Source organism: Thamnophis elegans, chromosome 2 (genome assembly GCF_009769535.1).
Source record: "Thamnophis elegans isolate rThaEle1 chromosome 2, rThaEle1.pri, whole genome shotgun sequence".
Classification (NCBI taxonomy): domain Eukaryota; kingdom Metazoa; phylum Chordata; class Lepidosauria; order Squamata; family Colubridae; genus Thamnophis; species Thamnophis elegans.
Genome location: NC_045542.1, coordinates 166,756,571 through 166,776,518, shown reverse-complemented (window position 1 = coordinate 166,776,518; position 19,948 = coordinate 166,756,571). Strand labels below are relative to the sequence as shown.

Sequence of the window (19,948 nt, the reverse complement as noted above, 5' to 3'; positions counted from 1 at the left end):
GCTCATTAGACTGCCCCACGTGATCAGTCTTTCCGTATTCCTCAATATATTGGTGCCCAGCAGCTGGTCAAAATCCTAGTAGTACTTATGGAACTGTAGATGATACTATGGCAAGATACAAGTCTTGCAGCTCATGTATACTCACACAACATAAGAGTGATTCCATTATCCAGGTTTATCTGTGACAAAGGTCTCACTGTGCATAAATATCAAGATAGGAAGGGCACTTTATTAAAAAAAACTGCAGTGTTTTGACTCCATTTGGTTATAAAACATCTTGTTTGGAATACTGGAACATTTGGACAGCATTTTCTTCTAATATGGGACGTTGTTCTATCATAATTTTGTTTTGCTTTGTTTTTTCCTGTATGTGACAATAACCAACTTTAGACGGTAATTAAACCACTTTTTAATTTACCTTTTAAATATGTTGGAAATGCTTATCCCTTTTCCACAATCTCCCCTATATTTCAGTGTTCAATTAGATTAATTTGTAACTCAAAGTTTGAGAAATCCCCCCAAGTACCCTTCCTCCCGCTCCTCGCTTTTTAAGGCCACTTCTACGAATGGAGCGAGGTCGAGGAGGAAGAGGGGGGCTAGCTTCTCTCTCCCCCCCCCCACCGGATGTTTACCTGTGTTGCATTTCTAAGGTGGGAGGGGTAGAGGCAGGCGAGAGTGGTGCATCCATGTGGAGTGGGTGCAAGAGGGATTGGGGGAGGGGTTGGCTCCGTTGCACATGCGCACTGCGATGCAATGCAATCCTTGCGGAGGTGGCTCGCAGTGTAGTCCCGGAAAGGGAGTCAGAAGTAAAAGAAATGCAGGCAAAAGGTTCTTCTCTTTTTTTCTCTGCCCCCCTTTGCCCCCCCCCCCCAGCCTGACATGCTCGTATACCTCCTGAGCGAGCGAGCGAGCGTAAAATCGTTCCAGTCTTAGACTGAATTTCATCCCTGCTGGAAGTGCTCAGATGACTGGCGGCCAACAGAGCCCCAGGCAGCAAAGTGGGGCATCTCCAGCACTCCACTGCCACCTCCTTTGCCTCTTAGCGCCCCCCTAAGTCATCCCACCGCCCACTTTGGGAACCAATGCTCTAAAGCAGTGGTCCCCAACCTTTTTATCGCCGCGGACCAGTCAGCCTTTGATAATTTTACCGTGGCCCGCTGAGCGCGCGCAGGGGTGGGGGGCGTTGTTCGCGACGACACATTGTTTATATATCAGATTGTTTTGATTAAACTTCCCTGGAGCCTTTGCGCAGGGCCCAGGAGCTTTTGCGCACGGCCCAGGAGCCTTTGCGCTGCAGCGATCATGTCCCCCGGCCGCTGCAGCGATCATGGCCCCTGGCCGCTGCAGCGATCATGGCCCCCAGCCGCTGCAGCGATCATGGCCAATGTTCCCTCTAATTTTTTTCAGTGTGAGCGGAAAAGTATAGTGTGTGAGCGGCACAGTTTCATGCCTGAGCACCTAAGAGAGCCACAGTTTGAACTGCTGTCGCGTCTGCTGGACATTTGCGCAACCTTCCAAGCGTCAAGCGCCAATTGCAGAGGCACTGCCACTGCCATGGGCAGGGCGCCAGCGGGAGCTTTGCCGGTGAAGGAGAAGAAGCAAGAGGACTGGCGGCTCATCAAAACAAGTCTGGGGAGGTCCTTTGCAGGCGGCCAGTTCTAGCCGCCTGCAAAGGACTTCCCCATGTTTGCTTTACAGAAAACTCGGCGCGGCAGATAGAATCTACTGCGCGGGCTTTTTTTGCGACGTGTGCGGCCGCGCAGGCGCGCACCTTAGAGGGAACAGTGATCATGGCCCCCGGTCGCTGCGCGGCCCGGTGCCAGGTACTCCACGGCCCGGCACCGGTCTGCGGACCGGGGGTTGGGGACCACTGCTCTAAAGGGAGATGAGAAAATTCTTTCTGACTCTGACTTGTAAACTGTGTGGCAAATGCTGTGTAAAAGCCCTTCAGTGGACGTTACTGGGGTACAAAGACTTTCAGAGAGATTTCCTTGTGTTACTTTTTCTACACAATAAAGTTGTTGCTTACAATCCCAATGTGTGAGGCGTGGGCACGTCTGGTAAGGCGGCTGCAGCAGGAAAGATAAGGAAAAACCAAAAGTGCCTTTTGAGTCCAGAAGAATCTCCTTCCTTCTTTCAACACGAAGGCAAGAAAAATTCTTGAGGAGGAAATGGGGAAAACGCCAGGAACCTTCTTTCTGCAGACTTCAAGCATGCTCCGATAGGCTTGAAACTGTTTTACTATAGGAGAAATAGTTTGTACAGGTAGTCCTCAACTTACAACAATTGAGGCCAAAAATTTTGTTGTTAAGTCAGTCACGTTTAGTGCAATCTGCTCCATTTTGTGACCTTGCCACAGTTAAGTGAATAACCACAGTTGTTAAATTAGCAACACGGGTGAATCTAGTTTTTCCCGTTGACGTTACTTGTCAGAAGGTCACAAGAGGTGATCACATGACCCCAGCACACTACAACGGTCATAAATGTGAGTCAGTTCCCAAGTGTCTGAATTTTGATCACGTGACCATGGGGATGCTTGAACAGTCGTAAATGCAAAAAACGGTCATAACTCACTTTTTGTAAATTGCAGTTGTAACTGAATGGTCACTAAATGAAATGTTGAAAGTCAAGGACTATCTGTACTGCGTAGAAGTAGTTTTTCTTCTGAACTTCATATATGGGTACTTTTAAATGGAGGGCTTAAATATTTCCCCGCTCAGACCTTTTAAATAGTTAGATATTAAATATTTCCTAGTTCAGAAGTTTTCTTCTGCTTCAAAGTGGTATGGTTAATGGGGGGGAAGCACTAGTCACACACACATGCGTGCTGGGGTCACATGCATAGCATTATGGGTGTGGCCGTGCCCATGCACAACCCCACTGCCCTCCTCCCACATTGGATACGCAATCCAAAAAACGTTAGCCATCATTGATATATGTCCTTCCCTCCCTCCCCAATATGAGGTTCAGAGATCTTCAAAAGGTAAGGAGGAGAGTGTGAGGTCGGGTGGGGTGGGACCCTGGGGAAGAGAGTGAAGGGCCAAGGAGACTCAAGGGTTAGGAAACAAAGCAAAAGGATGTCTTGGAGGGTGGGGGTGGCCTAGAGATTCCTACGGCAGGCAGGCCTAGCCCTGCACTAGGCCTCCAAGGAGTTTTTCCCAGCTCTGAGTAGACTGTGTTCTGCTTAGCGACTCAAACATTTGATTAATGGCTGCATCAGGGAGAGCAGGGGGATTCGGGTAGTTAAGGAAAGCAATTTGTCAGCTTCTGCTTTGCTGTTGCTTCAGCTGCCATGAAACGGGAAGGGGGGGGCGTGTATGTGGGAGGGATTTAATTGATGTGCTGGAGGAATGCTGGAGGAATGTTCTAGGATGTACCAGTCGTTGGGATTGCGCATGCGTACGTGTTTCCCGCCTGCATCAACGGCCTACACATTCCATCTTCGGCCTGTCTTTTTGAAGTTATCTCACACCTGACATTTGAAGGACTTATGATTGGACTGGAGCTTTGATCCTAAGGGGAGGGGAACGGGCTTTCCTATATATCAATTGCTTTCGCACCATATTATTCAGATTTTGCTTCACTACTGCTCACTTACCATTTATAATTAGTAAAAGTACTTTGGATTTCCAACCCATGGAGTCTCTTAGCCTTCTTTCCTAATTATGGAGTGGAGTGGGGCGTGACAAGAAGCAAAATCTGAATATATCCCTTTCCAGGAGATTTACGTCTACCGAGAAGGGAAATAATGTCTTCTCCGACCAGAGAAGAGGAGGGCGCCGTTGGAGGGGCGGATTCCAGTGAACTAGGACCTCCCGACCTTTCTTTACACCAGCCCAGCCCGTCTGACCGACCTTTGCACGAAGATTTATTTCAACTGCAAATTTCCAGTCAGCCTGAACCCTCCCCCCCACCCCGCTGGTCAACTTCAGTGGGGCAAAGAGAGATAGAGACAAGCTGGAATGCTGGGCTCACCCAAAGACCACATCAACAAACTTCGCTGGAGCCAGGTGCCGTGAGAAAACCTCAGGCGAGTGAGTTCCCTGACTATTGGAGCCAAAGGTACTGTGGGGAAAGAAGAGGGGGCGATGAAGGAGAATGGAGAAGCTATCAGCACCAGGGGCCGATGAGAAAACCCCATCGGAGTGAATTACCTGATTATTGGGGTCAAACATTTTTGGAGGAGAGAAGGGGGGAGGAGGAAAGAGACTGGAGAAATTGGCAACGTTACCCACGCCAGGATTCTCCCCCACCCCCCCCTCAGCCCGTGTCTCCCCCTGCGGCTAGAGGTTTTGCTGATCAAAGAGGACCTCCCCCCCAGCCTCCCCCCCGAAGACATCGAATGGCTAAAATCCCTCCCTTGCCTGTACGTTTTAAGGGGGATTCTACTAGCCTTCCCTCCTTTCTTATGCAGGTGTTTAACTACATGGAAATTTATGGCCGGGACTTTGAATCTGACACTTTAAGGGTCAGAATGATTCTTTTATCTTTGGATGGTGAGGCGGCTACATGGTCGACTGCTTTGCACATGTCTGGCTCTCCCCTCTTGGGGAATTTCAACCGTTTTATGGAGGCTTTCCGCCAACGTTTTGATGACCCGTTAACTGAGAAGCGGAACAAATTGAAGTTTTTAACCTTCGACCAAGACGATAGACCTGTCGCCCAATACATCCAGGAATTTCAGTGTCTTTCCCAATACATGAGAGGCTGGGGGGAGGATGCGCTTCTGGACAGATTTGCTGAAGGGTTGAACGCCGACATTTATCAACAATGTGTCAATCGTAACCTGCCAAGACGTTTAATCACTTGGTTTGAGCATGCTGCAGACGCCGAGCTTGACTTGATCCGTCTGCGTTATGCCACAGAAGAAAGAAGGAAGCGGAAAGAGAGGGCTGCCAGGTCCCTCCCCCCTCCTACTACTCAATCGTTTTCCAAACGACGAGGCGACACGAGGGGGCCCCCTTCTGGCTCCTCCAGACCTTTAACATGCTTTCGCTGTGGCAAGCTTGGGCACACCGCCCCCGAATGCCGGGCTAAATTGCCCCTCTCTGCCCAACCCCCTCCCAGACGTGAGGAAAAGCCTGCCAGAGGCTCTGAAAAGAAGAAGAAGGAAACGGCGTTCGCTGGGGAAACCAACCCCCCTCCTTTTGCCCAACCATTAAAGGATGACGCAGATGCTAACTCCTCTTCTTCTGAGGACTCTGATGACGACACATCGCCTCGCTGGGTGAGTTCAAACAAGGGGCCCCTTCTAATCCCTATTGAATTGAAAGTCCCTCCTGAAGGGACCCCTGCCACCCTCCTAGCTTTACTTGATTCCGGCTGTTCCCGATCCATGATCAATCCAGCCATGGTAGAAAAATTGGGCATCAAATTGCGCACTTTGAAAACCCCGATTGTGTTTTGCCAAATAGATGGATCGATTGCGGGGGGGGGGGCGCCCATTTTTTTACTGAGCCTTTGGAAATGAGAATGGGTACCCATACTGAATTAATCTCTTTTGTGGTCGCGCCTGGCATGGACAGGCCACTCATTTTGGGCATCCCATGGCTCCGGAAGTGGAACCCTCACATAAATTGGCGGACAGGCCGCTTGCGTGTTCGCTCGAAGGTGCCTCCAGTGGGGGAGGGCTCTCCGGACCAACCTGAAGTCACTAACGTTCCTGAAGTCGCCGCTAGAGGGCAGGAGAGGATTGCAGGAGAGGACAAAATCCCGAAAGAATATTTGGATCTTAAGGACGTCTTCAGCGAGCAATCTTCGGACATTCTACCCCCCCACAGGCCTACTGATTGCTCCATTGACATTTTGCCCGGGGTCAAACTCCCAAAACCCCGCATTTACTCCATGTCACCCAGGGAAATGGAGGAGATGCGTTCTTTCATTGACAAAAATTTGAAACGTGGTTTCATTGAACCGGCCCGACCCAAAGTGGCTGCCCCTGTACTGTTTCGTGAAAAGAAAGATGGGTCTCTTCGTTTATGCTGTGATTTTCGCAACCTTAACGCGATCTGTACTCAAAACCTCTACCCACTCCCATTGATGAGGGACTTGTTGGCGCAACTTGGGAAGGGCCGCATCTTCACAAAATTGGACCTGCGAGAAGCTTACTATAGAGTACGCATTAAGGAAGGGGACGAATGGAAGACCGCATTCAACTGCCCTCTTGGTTGTTTCCAGTTCCGAGTTATGCCTTTTGGCCTACAGGGGGCTCCTGCTGTGTTCATGCAATTTATTAATGAGATCCTGCACGATCATCTCTATAAGGGCGTTATCGTATATCTGGACGATATCCTCATTTATACCCGCTCTTACGACCACCACGTCAATCTGGTGCGCACTGTTTTGAAAAAACTCCGTGCTGCCAACCTGTATGCCAAATTGTCTAAGTGCGAGTTTCACCAAACGACTATTGACTATCTGGGCTACCGTATCTCCTCTGATGGCGTTGAAATGGACCCTGAAAAAGTGAAGGCGGTCACTGAATGGGACGCACCCAAAACTCGTAAACAATTGCAAAAATTTTTGGGTTTCGCTAATTTCTACCGTCAATTTATTCCCTCTTTTGCCAACATTGCTCTCCCTATTACTAATTTGCTCAAGACTAAAGGCGACCCGAAGCCTAAACCCAATAAGCCTTTGGACTGGACCATGGAATGCCAGGCGGCATTCGAAAAGCTTAAACGCCTTTTTGCCGCTGAACCAGTTCTTAAACATCCTGATCTCAACCAGCCGTTCGTCGTCCAGGCTGATGCCAGTGATGTCGCCGTTGGGGCCGTTCTGCTACAAGCCAATGACCAAGGTAACTTACAGCCTTGCGCGTACACCTCACGTAAACTCACTGACACGGAGCGGCGCTGGGCGGTTTGGGAGAAAGAGGCTTTTGCGGTCCGTTGGGCCCTCGCTACTTGGCGCCATTTCCTCGAAGGCTCTAAACACCCATTTGAGGTGTGGACTGACCACAAGAACTTGGAAGCGTTGCGCACACCTCGTCGCCTCTCCCCCAAACAGATGCGTTGGGCACAATATTTTAACCGTTTCAATTTCACTCTAAAGTATATCCCGGGCGGGAAGAACTTCATGGCCGATGCTTTGTCCCGGTTACCTCAGTATAATTGTTCCAAACTGAGTATCGTCCAACCGCTCTTGGCAGCTCCGGTACTCACACGTCAACAGACCAAAGCTCAAAAGGAAGTGCCTCACGATCTACTTTCTGACCTCAAAGCGGCTCTTCCTCAAGACGACTGGTTCCTGGCCCATCGGGACGAGTGCACCATGAGGGACGATCTACCGTGGATTGGTGCTAAATTATACATCCCCGCTTCCCTACGACTTGTCGTCCTTCGTCGCGCTCATGACTCCAGGATGGCGGGTCATTTTGGGTTCGTAAAAACTTTGCACCTCGTAAAGAGACAATTCTGGTGGCCCTCTTTAAAAAAGGACATTGAACTTTATGTGGCCAGTTGCCCGGTTTGCGCTACCGCCAAAAAGCCGCCGGGAAAACCGCAGGGACTTCTACAGTCCGTCGCCCGCCCGGTTGCCCCTTGGAAGGAGATTTCTATGGACTTTATTGTTGAGCTTCCCGAGAGCCAGGGGCACACCGTCATCTGGGTGGTCACTGATTTGTTTTCCAAGCAAGTTCATTTCGTGCCTTGCCACAAAATTCCTTCCGCTAAGGCGTTGGCTAAACTATTCCTTTCCCACATCTACCGATTACATGGGGTTCCCGACCGTATTATCTCCGATCGTGGAGTCCAATTCACATCTAAATTTTGGAAGGAGTTCCTCGCTCGCATTGGTTCCGCCCAAGGCCTTAGCTCCGCCTACCATCCTCAGACTAATGGCGGCTGTGAACGTACTAATTCCGTCCTTGAACAATATTTACGTTGTTTCATCAATTATCAACAGGACGATTGGGTTGACTTGTTACCACATGCTGAAGTAGCCTATAACAATTCGGTTCACTCCAGCACGGGTTTCACCCCTTTCCGGGTCGTTTACGGCCAGGATTTTGTTCCTATTCCCGAACTGCCTACGGCCCAGCCTCAGGTTCCTTCCGTTGCAGACTGGAGTGAACGTCTCAGTCGCTTTTGGCCCCTGACTCTTTCCACCTTGGACGCTGCCCATAAGGCTCATAAGAAGCAAGCTGATAAGAAACGCTCTCAGCCCTATGAGTACCACGTTGGAGATTTAGTGTTTTTGTCCACGAAATTCTTGCATACTACACAAAAATCTAAGAAATTGGGACCCAAGTATGTTGGCCCTTTCCCCATTGTGAAAATTATCAATCCTGTTTCTGTTCGTTTGCAATTACCCAAGCATCTCAACCGTATCCACCCAGTGTTCCACATCAACCTCATCAAACCAGTTCGGGTGTCCAACCTACGGCCCACCGATGACCCTCCACCTGCTCCGTTACTTATTGATGGAGAACATCATTTTGAAGTTCGTGACATTCTTGATTCCCGTAGGCACCGTAATCGCATCCAATACCTTGTGGCTTGGAAACATTTTCCCCCCTCCCACACGGAATGGGTTGATAAGTCCCACGTTCGTGCCCCCCGCTTACTCCAGAAATTTTATGTTTCTTATCCCGACAAGCCTTGACTCTTCTCCCCTCCCTCTTTCATTTGTTTTGTTATTTGTCTGTTTTGTTTGTTTTTTTTCTTCCAGGCCTGACAGCCTTTTTCCGGGGGACGGCCGGATGTCAGCTTCTGCTTTGCTGTTGCTTCAGCTGCCATGAAACGGGAAGGGGGGGGGGGCGTGTATGTGGGAGGGATTTAATTGATGTGCTGGAGGAATGCTGGAGGAATGTTCTAGGATGTACCAGTCGTTGGGATTGCGCATGCGTACGTGTTTCCCGCCTGCATCAACGGCCTACACATTCCATCTTCGGCCTGTCTTTTTGAAGTTATCTCACACCTGACATTTGAAGGACTTATGATTGGACTGGAGCTTTGATCCTAAGGGGAGGGGAACGGGCTTTCCTATATATCAATTGCTTTCGCACCATATTATTCAGATTTTGCTTCACTACTGCTCACTTACCATTTATAATTAGTAAAAGTACTTTGGATTTCCAACCCATGGAGTCTCTTAGCATTCTTTCCTAATTATGGAGTGGAGTGGGGCGTGACACAATTTCACTTAAGAGCCATTGCAACCTGCAACCTTAATTCAAAGCCCATAATAGTTATATCTTGAGAACTGCTTATATGCGGGCTGTGGAATTCTGGGGCTGAAAATCAGGTGAAATCAAGGTAGAAGACTGAAACTCCACATGTGGGAATTCCATAATCAGCAGACAAAAGCTCCACCCACAATTCCTTTTTGAGGAATTCCTCTACTTTTGGAAAAGGAAATATCCAAAAGTTTTGCTGATAACCAGAAACTAGTAGTTAGCCATTTTTCCTTTTCCTTTTAACTCCACTTACAAATTTAATCATGAGAAATGTTTGAGCAAAATTAATCAGGCCAAAATTAAAACAATCAATTTCTCATGTATACTGGGAGATCACAAATGAAATTCAAGCATTCTCTACACTCATCTATCTTTCCTCATATGAATTACCTTGTGTGCAATAAGGGATGATTTATGCTTGAAGTAATGATCGCAGACTCAACAATTCAAAGATTTTTCCACGGTGTGAGTCCTCTGGTGTGCCACCAGATTGAAATTCTGACTGAAAACTCCCCCACAATCAGGACATTCAAAGGGTTTCTCTCCTGTGTGAGTCCTCTGGTGTGTCCATAGGCTGGAACTCAGACTAAAACCTTTCCCACAATCAGGACATTCGAAGGGTTTCTCTCCTGTGTGAGTCCTGGTGTCTCACTTGATTAGAATTATCACTAAAGCTTTTCCCACAGATATGACATTCAAATGGTTTCTCACCTGTGAGTCCTCTGGTGTTTCACCAGGCTGGAATGATCACAAAAACCTTTCCTACAGGAAAGACATTCAAAGGGTTTCTCTCATGTGTGAGTCCTCTGGTGTCTCACCAGATTGCAATTCTTATTAAAGGTTTTCCCACAAATAGGACATTCAAAGGGTTTCTCTCCTGTGTGAGTCATTTGGTGTGTCACCAGATTGGAATTCTGATTAAAGGTTTTCTCACAGATAGGACATTCAAAGGGTTTCTCTCCTGTGTGAGTCATCTGGTGTTTCCGTAGGCTGATACTCTGACTAAAACCTTTTCCACAATCAGGACATTTGAAGGGTTTCTCTCTTGTGTGAGTCCTCTGGTGTCTCACCAGATCGGAATTCTGACAAAAGCTTTTCCCACAGATAGGACATTCAAAGGGTTTCTCTCCTGTGTGAGTCCTCTGGTGTGTCACAAGATTGAAATTTTTGTAAAAACTTTTCCCACAGATAGGACATTCAATGGGTTCCTCTCCTGTGTGAGTCCTCTGGTGTGTCACCAGGCTGTAATTATCACTAAAACTTTTCCCACAAAGCGGACATTCAAAGGGTTTCTCTCCTGTATGAGTCCTCTGGTGTCTTACCAGATTGGAATTCCAACTGAAACATTTCCCACAGTCAGGACATTCAAAGGGTTTCTCTCCTGTGTGAGTCCTCTGGTGTGTCACCAGACTGAAATTTTTGCTAAAGCTTTTCCCACAGATAGTACATTCAAAAGGTTTCTGTCCTGTGTGAGTCTTTTGGTGTTTGACGAGGCTGGAATTATCACTCAATCTTTTCCCACAGTCCGGACATTCAAAGAGTTTCTCTTCTGTGTGTGTGGTCTTGTGTCTCAGGAGGTGGGAATTTCTAATGAAACTTTTCCCACAATCTCCACACTTATAAGGTTTCTCCATGGAGTGAATCCTCTGCTGTATTACCAGGTGGGAATTACTATTGAAACTTCTCCCACACGCAGGACATTGAATGGGTTTTTCTCCTTTATGGTTTCCTCTAGTGTTTCACAAATTGGAATCATAACTGAAAGTTTTCCAATAATCAGGACATTCAAAGCATTTATCTCCTATGTGAGTCTTCTGATGTATCACCAGGCTGGAATTGTGACTTTCCCATAATCAGGACATTCAAAGGGTTTTTCTTCTGTGAGAGTTGTCTGGTGTCTTTTCAGATGGAAATTTCTAATGTTGTTTTTCCAACAATCTGGATACTCATACAGTTTCTCCCTGGAGTCAATCTACTGATGTGTCACCAGACTAAAATTGTGACTAAATTTTTTATCACAATCATGACATTCAAAGGGTTTCACTTTTGTGAGAGTCCTTGGGTGTTTCACCAGAGTGGAATTCTCACTGAAACTTTTCCCACAGAAAGGATGTCCAAATGGTTTTATTCCTGTGTGTGTATCCTTTAGTGTCTCAAGACCTGAGAATTTCTAATGTAACTTTCTCACAATCTGCAGTCATAAGTTTTCTCCCTCCTGTGAGTTATCTAATGTAGCACCATGTTGCCATGCTCACTAAAACATTTACATTGGGAGCACTTCCCTCTTGTGTGGTGATACTTCCATGAACCACAAGGGAGCTGTTGTGACCATAGTTTTTGCCACAATCGGGTAATTTGTATGGATTTTCTCCTTTCTGGCCCGTCTAGTACATAATCAGTTGTGATTTGCAATCTGTGCTTTTCACACAATAGGCAAATCTATGGAGCTTTTCCACAGCTGATATACTTGGGGAGGTCAAAATTATGGACAATGTCTTGTTTAGTGGTGCTTTCATTTAAGTCGTCTTCTTCCTCACATAGAGAGGCCTGCATTACTGTCTGCCTTCCTCCCCACGGACTTCCACATATATCCCTCTTTTGCTGAATGATATAAAATCTACGTTCACCTCTCATTCAATTTATCCTTGAGTTCTCCATAATCTGCTTATTCTTTCTCAATTTTCTCTCTTTTGTCAGCTGCTGGAGGAAGAGCAGATTTGTATGGTTTTCTGCAGGAAATGGAAAATATTTTGATTTCTGGCTTGATTTTCTTCCCTTTTTACCACTGATTGTTATTTACACTAGTCCAAAGTGCTCTTATTGCCATCCTGGTCATCTGTAGATGCAAAGAAAAGTGTAACTTTAATTGTTTATAAAATGGTTAGAGATGAGGTGAAAGAAGAAGAAGCATACACCACTTTTGTTCATGGAAATACTCAGCTGCATAAGGGCAGAAAATACTGTCTACAACCCCTCTTGTGACATCCTTGTTCAAGTAGTCCCCACTTAACCTCCTGCAATTGGAACTGATATTTGCGTCACTAAGCAGCTCAATCATTAAGCATCTTGTCACATGACAGTGCCAACTTATATCTGCTCCTCTGTAGTTGCTAAGCTAATTACTGTGGGTTGTTAAAGACAATTTCATATGACTGTGACTTGCAACTTCCTGCCAGTATATCCACTGATTTTGCTTGTCAGAAGCTAGCTGGGAAGGTCACAACTGGGGATCATGAGTGTGGGATGCCGCCGCCATCATAAATGTGCAACTATCGGCAGAACCCAAATTGGTGCAATTCCTTTTCCTGCACCTTCAAAACCAGAGTCACTACTGAAGTGCGGTCATGGAACAAGTGCTAGGATTACCACAAATTTTGTGGACCAGGTGCACATCTGCTTCTAGTGTGCCATAGTAACTTTGAAGGCTCAGGAAGGAAGTGGTGAGGATTACCTGTGCAATGAAGATGCCAATAGCTATTTTCTAGAAAGTGCTGGATTAAGCACAATTGAATCCGATTAATACATGGATGAGACAGGAAATATCATACTTATTGGCAAGACCTGGAAGTTAAAAAACTTGTAAATTTTATTCATCTGTCATTTTCAATACACATGTGGATTATATTAAGAGGGCAACATCAAGATATAATGGAAGACTTTAGCTACCCTGATATCAACTGGGAGACAAAGTGTACAGCAAGCAGAAGATTGAATAGATCGTAACCAACTTAGCTGACAACTTTGTCATCCCAAAGATAGAGGGGTGAACTAGTGGAAAAACTATACTCGATCTAATTCTTACTAATAGGGAAGCGATAGAAGGAGTTGAAGTTGTCGGAATCTTGGGCGAGTGACCACATCTTACTGGAATTCAATATAATGCAAACACAAGCAATAGAATATAACCCAACAAGTGTCTTAAACTTTAGAAGAGCTGATTTTAACAAATTCAGAGCCTAAGCAAAATTTCATGGATAAAAAAGAGAAAACAATGCAAGGACTGTGGGAAACTAGGGGTGACATGATAGCCATCTTCCAATACTTGAGGAGTTGCCACAAAAGAGGGAGGGGTGTCATCCTATTCTCCAAAGCCCCTGGAGGCAGGACAAGGACCTGCATGGACACTCATCAAGGAGAGAAGCAGCCTAGTACTAAGGAGAAATTTCCTGACACTAAGAACAGTGAACCAGTGGAAGGTTTCCCTTCAGAAGTTGTGGATGCTCCATCATTGGTGGCTTTTAAACCGAGACGTTTGTCTGAAATGATATTGGGCCTCCTGCTTGATCAGGGCGTCGGAATAGAAGACCCGCAAGGTCCCTCCCAGCTCTGTTACAAACCCTCCAGTGATGAGAGCACCCACAACCTCTGGGGGGAAGCCATTCCCGAAGAATCAACCTTCACTGGAAGGAGACTTTTACAATCTTCCCATCAGAAGGGAAATTGCAGCCACCAGTTTCACAGCGTGCAGCACCAGTGGACTTAAATTTGGGGAGGGAGGGAAGGAACCTGCAGCAGCAGCTGAGATGCTTCAGCCCAGTTGCTTCTTTGCTTCCAGGCCGTGGAGGAAACCAAACAGCCCGACTTACTCCCGGACTCACCTTCCAGCTGCTGCTTCGATCATGAGAAGAGCAAAAAAAACCGCTCTGCACACCACTCTCCTCCCATGAGTGATCCGGAAGAGGAAGTTCAGCTGTCTTAAAGGTACTTTTTTCAAAAGGCAACTGGACTTTCTTTCTTCTACGCTTCCCGTCGCTTTCCAACCTTTCTAGCAACACAGTACTCGATGGTTTTAACTCCTTTAAGCTCAACAATTATCCGCTTTCTAGGCTTAGGTGTTGCCTGTTTGAGCACCATCTCCAGATAGGAGGCAGAAAAAAATCATTCTCCAGTTTCTACCTAAGGCGTTTGCAACAAGTTTCCACTGATTAAATGCTATCAAGTCGTTTTTTACTTCTAGCAACCGACTAATCGAGGAGAAAAGCAACCTAGAACTGAGGAGAAATTTCCTGACACTGAGAACAATGAAACAGAGGAAGGACTTGCCTCCAGAAGTTGTGTCTGCTCCACCACTGGAGGGTTTTAAGAAGAGATTGGACAACCATTTGTCTGAAATGGTATAGAAAACTGGCAGCCAATGGGACAGATGTGTCACACGTAGGCCACACCCAACGCAGCTCCGTGAAGGGGAAAAATGTGAAAGGTCATGTGACACTGCGAGTTTGATACCGGTGGTATAGAGGTTAGAAGACCTCTGTTATTCTGTATTCTGAAATAACTGAAATAAAGGACACGTGTGGGAAAGAGTGATATGGAAACCATAGCAAGCTTGCTAAAAATACATTGCAACAGGATGTAGGCATGGCTACCTTGGTACTTTCCTTACTGTGCCATATACTGTCAAAACAACCAGCTCTGTGGTACTTTAATGTGTAAATTCATGGCTGAGATCATCTGCCTCTGAATCCAATCCCTGGTCCTTCCACCCTTTTCAGTTTTCCTCTCACCCAATGTTAGCAGCTTCTATGTATTGTTGCTGTGGCTGCAAAGTACTGGTACTTAAATGAACTGATTATTATCTGTTATTTTGTTACATTATCGGGTTAAAAAGCACACCCAGAGAGCTCAGTTAATTCAATGCACAGTTCTCCATACTTCTTACGGAATATTAGTTTAACCTGCGCAGACCTTCAGTAAAATGGGAAAAAGTTGCAAAAGATGAGCAAATTCTAAAATGTACAATTGTGTGCAAAACCTTCTGGTCCACATTAGGTGGTGGTTGTAGCAAGAGTGGGATGACCATGTACAGTTATATCTGACTCTCTCTCATTGGAATACAACCAGAAAATTCAGTTGCCTGCAGTATTCAAAAATTCAGAAACAGCTTTCTGAGGGTAACATGGCAAATATTTAGTGTGACCTCCCTCCACTTTGCTCCTCTAAAACTAAATAGACTGGAACCCTGCATGCTGTCATTGCTACCACCTGTATGTGCCCTACTATTTCATGCAAAAATGGCTGTTGTCTATCTTTTATACCAGGTTTGTGCAAGACACACTTGAGCACTCAACAGTGATTGGTACTTCACTCTGCTTATTCCTTCAGTGTGATTTGCATCATTTGAATGATTGGCCTGGGACTCCTAGATAGTCTCATCAAATAACCACAACTGAGTGCAAAATGCCTGTTGCTAAAAGCGAGATTTGTTAAATGGGTTTTGCTTCATTTTAAGACTTTTCTTGCCGCAGTTATTAAATGAATCACCATAGTTGTTAAAGTTAGTAATGTGGTTATTATGCAAAAATGGCTTCCCCCGTTGACTTTGTTTGTCAGAAGATATCAAAAAGGGATTCCCATAGACCCGGGACACTGCAACCGTCATGAATATGATTCAGTGGACAAGTGGTTGAATTTTGGTCTCGTAGTGGATGCTGCAATGGTCATAAATGTGAAAAACAGCCACAAGGAACTTTTTTCAGTGCCGTTGTGGCTTCAAACAGTTACAAAACTACTGCAAAATCCTTCGGAGGACTGCTTCCCTGAGGTCGTCTCATGGTGATGTGTTTTAAGCCAGGGGATCACAAAGATTGTTTAGCTGCCATTGTGAAATAATTATCAACTCTGTGTTGTGGCTCAGGGACTCCTGAGTGTAGGATTCCTGCACTCTTTTGGGCGGGGGGCTTCTTCCTTGTCTCCTATGCTTGAGCTTGACATCTTGTACAGAGACATGTTGTATGAATGTAATTCATTGGCAACTTCCCAATAAGACCAATAGCAATAGCAATAGCAGTAGACTTATATACCGCTTCATAGGCCTTTCAGGCCTCTCTAAGAGAGCCCCCAACAATCTGGGTCCTCATTTTACCCACCTCGGAAGGATGGAAGGCTGAGTCAACCCTGAGCCGGTGAGATTTGAACCGCTGACCTGCTGATCTAGCAGTAGCCTGCAGTGCTGCATTTAACCACTGCGCCACCTTGGCTCTTACACCTTGGACCAACGTTCCATATCATTCCAGTCAAAATGCCAAAGGACACAGAAATTGACAGACATAAAATCTTACTTTTGTATCACTGGCACTCTCAAAGGGAAAACAACAAACAAACATTGGATATTCAAGACATGGTATTCAAGATTGAAAATTATGGAATGGTTGTGAAAGCTTTGCTAAAACAACAAGGGGGAGGTGACCTAAGACTTTTGCACCGTACTGTGGCTTTATGGGATAAAAGAGCTTGCTGAAGGTGTGCTCAATGTGGATTTTGAGCCAATCAATCAATCAATCAATCAATCAAACCAATCAGAATAGAACTAGAAGGGACCTTGGAGGTCCTCTAGTCTAACCCCCTGTTCAAGCAGGAGATCCTGTACTATTTCAGGCAATTGGCTATCCAGTCTTTTCTTAAAAAACTCCAGTGATGGAGGAGCACCCACAACTTCTGAAGGCTACCCATTCCATTAGTTCAAGGGTGTCAAACTGGAGGCCTGCATGTGTCACATTGAGTCCATGCCCACTCCTGCTCCATGAAGTGAAAAAGCATCATCAAACGTTATGTGTTAGCAACGGAACACCACGAGTTTGATACCCGTGCATTAGGTTACTTGTTCTCACTGTCAAGAAGTCTCTCCTTAATTCCAGCTTGCTTCTCTCCTTGATCAGCTTCTATTCATTGTTTCTTCTTCCGGTGCCTTCCAGGTTGACCTCCTCTATTGTTGCAACCTTCAAATACTGAAACTCGGCTATCATGTCACCCCTAGTCCTTCTTTTCTCTAGACTGGCCATACCCAATTCCTGCAACCGTTCTTCATGTTTTACTCTCCAGGTTTTTAATTATCTTAGTTTCTCATCTCTGCACTTTTTCCAAAATCTCCACATCTTTTTGTAACATGGTGACCAAAACTGCATGCAGTACTTCAGATGTGGCCTTAATAAGGCTTTATAAAGCACTACTAATACTCCACATGAAACTCCAAAATCAAAAGTAAAACCCAAGGTTTACTTTTATACAGGAATGAAATGTTGAACCCCACTTTCCTTGACTTGGCACGATTCTTTGGCTCGTTGCATTGGGTAAAATTAACTCAAAGTTGGATTGGAGCAACACATTCAAGCTCTAGCTCATCAACAGAAAGCAAAGGAATATGGGATTGCTGCTCCTGTGGAATTGGCCAAACCAATAATGCATTACCTAGAGATGTATCTCTAGCCAGAGAGGCTCTTTGCACTTTATGTTTTTGGAAAGGTTCTCCAGAAATGATGCAAATTTGCCCTGCCTGGAAACTCTGCAGGTTGAATATGGTCATCAAGAAGAGGAGTTTCAAGTAGTTCATTGAAGTGTTCATTGTTAGGAATATTGATGGAGTATGTTGTGTTTTTTCCCCTCTCCCTGTGTCAGAAAGGGAGTCAGAAGTAAAGCCATTTATAAAAGCGCGAGAGAGGCAGGCGAGTGCTCTTGTGCAGTGACATCGGATTCCAATTCCCAATCCCAAGGACAGCCCCGTTCAGTCCCGCATCTCTTCTCCATGCACAGCACACATCAGAGGAGAAATGCAGGCAAAAGGCTCTTTGCTTCTTTCTCTGCCCCCCTTTGTCCCCCCCCCCCCAGCCTGACATGCTCGTATGCCTCCTGACCAAGCAAGCAAGCGAAAAATCATTCCAGTCTTTGGGACGTTAGACTGAATTTCACCCTGCTGGAAGTGCTCAGATGACTGGCGGCTAACAGAGCTCCAGGCAGAATTGCGCCCTGCAAGGGGGCCATCTCCAGTACTCCTCTGCCACCTCCTTTGCCTCTTAGCGCCCCCCTGCCGCCCCCCCTTGCATCTTAGCGCCCCCCTAAGTCATCCCACCGCCCCTCAGGGGGCGGTTCTGCCCACTTTGGGAACCACTGCTCTAAAGGGAGATGAGAAAATTGAAAATGTTGAGGTGGAGATTGTAGCCCCCACTTGTGTCAATGGGCCATTAAAATGCCCAAGCTTGTCTATTCTACATAACAAAGTTCTCCCCTCTTCCGCTCCAGAATGGTGAGATTAAGGCATGATAGTATTAGCCCTTTACCCATCTCACCATAGGGCACCTGGGAAGTGGTAATGCTCAACCAAACTTGGACTCAAAGCACACGTTATAGAGCTGCCCCTGTATGACCCCATGGCACCAATCAGCCTGACAACCAATCAGAATACAAGCACAGATTTAAAGCTCAAAGGGGGTCTTTCAGCATCTCTTTCTTCTTCAGGCAACATCTTGAAGCATGTGATCACCTTTTTCTTCGGCATCTCAAGCCATGTGACCCTGTTCACCACTAAACCATCTTTCCAAGCAGCCTCCATGTTTCCAGTGTTTCTTCCCTACTTGGAACTGAACCCAGAAGGACATTTCTTCCAACAATTCTTAGTCATTTTAGGAGATATGCTGGAAGTTGAATACTGCCCTGTTAGGATCAGTGAATAAGGCAGCCACCTTCCCTTCTCCAATAACTGGGGTTCATCCCCTCTCTTTCTTCCGTTTCTCTGGCTGACTCGGGGTTGGACTTGAAGACCTCCAAGGTCCTCCCAACTCTGTTTTAAAGGGCGATCCCCTCCCCACTTCCCCTCCCTGGGCTTCGTCCCCTCCCTCCCCCTCCCCCCCCCCGTTTCTCTGGCTGCCTCAGGCAAAGAAGCAATGGATTCGCTCCCCAGCTCACCATCCCAGGCCGGGGGCTGGGAGGAGCAAGCAGGGGGATCCTGCTTGGATGGATGAAGGACTGGATGAAGCTCTCGGCCCTTTAGAGAATAAGAGGAGCTGGACGGAGAGAGGAGGAGGTATAAGCGTTTCCAGGTTAGGCTCTGGAAACTTTTGGCTGGGATGGTTCCGGGGATCCACGTGAGTGGCCGGGAAGGAAGGAAGCTTAGCCCGCGGGGCTGCGAGGAAAGCGGATCTTTTCCTGCGCGCATCTCTTGGAACGAGGAACAGAGCCGCGCTTCCCTGAGGGCGCCAGTTAAGAAGCTCCCTCCCTCCTTCCTTCTTCACATCTGGGGAAATACTTGGACAGGAGACCTTCAATGCAGCTTCTTGGCTGCTGCTCAAATGGCTCCTGCAGTCACCAACTTTCTCCTTGGGGAGATTAATAAACAACAACAACAATAATGGATGAGCTATAAGAGCTTGCAGCTTGGGATCTGCCAATTCCTGCCTGAGGTCGTTCCAGGGAGAGAGATCCACGTGCCTGGCCGGGAAGGAAGGAAGTGTGGCTGGCGGCAATCGCGGATCCTTTCCTGTGTGCATCTCTTGGGAAGCGGAATTCGGGCGAGGAAGAGAGCCAGGTAAAAAGCTCCTTCCTTCCTTCTTTCCTTTCTTCCTTCCTGAGAAATGCTCGGACAGGAGACCCTTCAATGCAGCTCATTGGGGCGCTGCTACGATCGCTCCTGCAGTCCCCATTTTCTCCTTGGGGAGATGATGGTGATGATGATTTATTTGACTGGCCCTTCCTGATCGTTTCCCGTCACTTTTCTCTTGGACTGTTTCAGATCCAGGAGGCTTGGTGTTCAACGGCTGGGAAATCGGCGGGGAGAAAAGGGCGCGATCCTTCCCAGGTGCTGTTTTTTCGGGGAGTTGCTCTGGACGAGCCTCCTCCGGAGAGAGCATCGGGTAAAAGGCTCCTTCTGATGCCCTTTAATCTCTTTGCCCTCGTTTCTTCCATCCCTGAATTCGTTTTCATTGTTCAATTCATGGCTGAGAGAGCTGCCTCTGAATCCAATCCTTCCTCACCTTTCCATTTTCCCCTCCTCACCTAGGGTGA

General features: G+C 46.6%; 2 protein-coding genes across 2 annotated transcripts in view; both read right to left on the bottom strand.

The window, feature by feature from the left end:
• The window catches only part of LOC116503661 (zinc finger protein 268-like), a 30,910-nt gene extending 16,964 nt beyond the window's left edge, over positions 1 to 13,946 (bottom strand). Inside the window, exon 1 of the mRNA XM_032210219.1 lies at positions 13,777 to 13,946. The gene's annotated coding sequence lies outside the window, so the exon portion shown is untranslated. The remainder of the gene's footprint in view (positions 1 to 13,776) is intronic.
• On the bottom strand, positions 9,155 to 12,003 carry LOC116503663 (zinc finger protein 180-like). The gene has a single exon (XM_032210220.1). It carries the CDS (start codon positions 10,810 to 10,812, stop codon positions 9,970 to 9,972), a length of 843 nt encoding a protein of 280 aa, XP_032066111.1. The 5' UTR covers positions 10,813 to 12,003; the 3' UTR covers positions 9,155 to 9,969.
• Positions 13,947 to 19,948: the final 6,002 nt, after the last annotated feature.

Bases quoted from the DNA above. Each gene is read 5' to 3' on its own strand.
- LOC116503663 (XM_032210220.1), bottom strand. From the start codon at position 10,812: ATGGAGAAACCTTATAAGTGTGGAGATTGTGGGAAAAGTTTCATTAGA.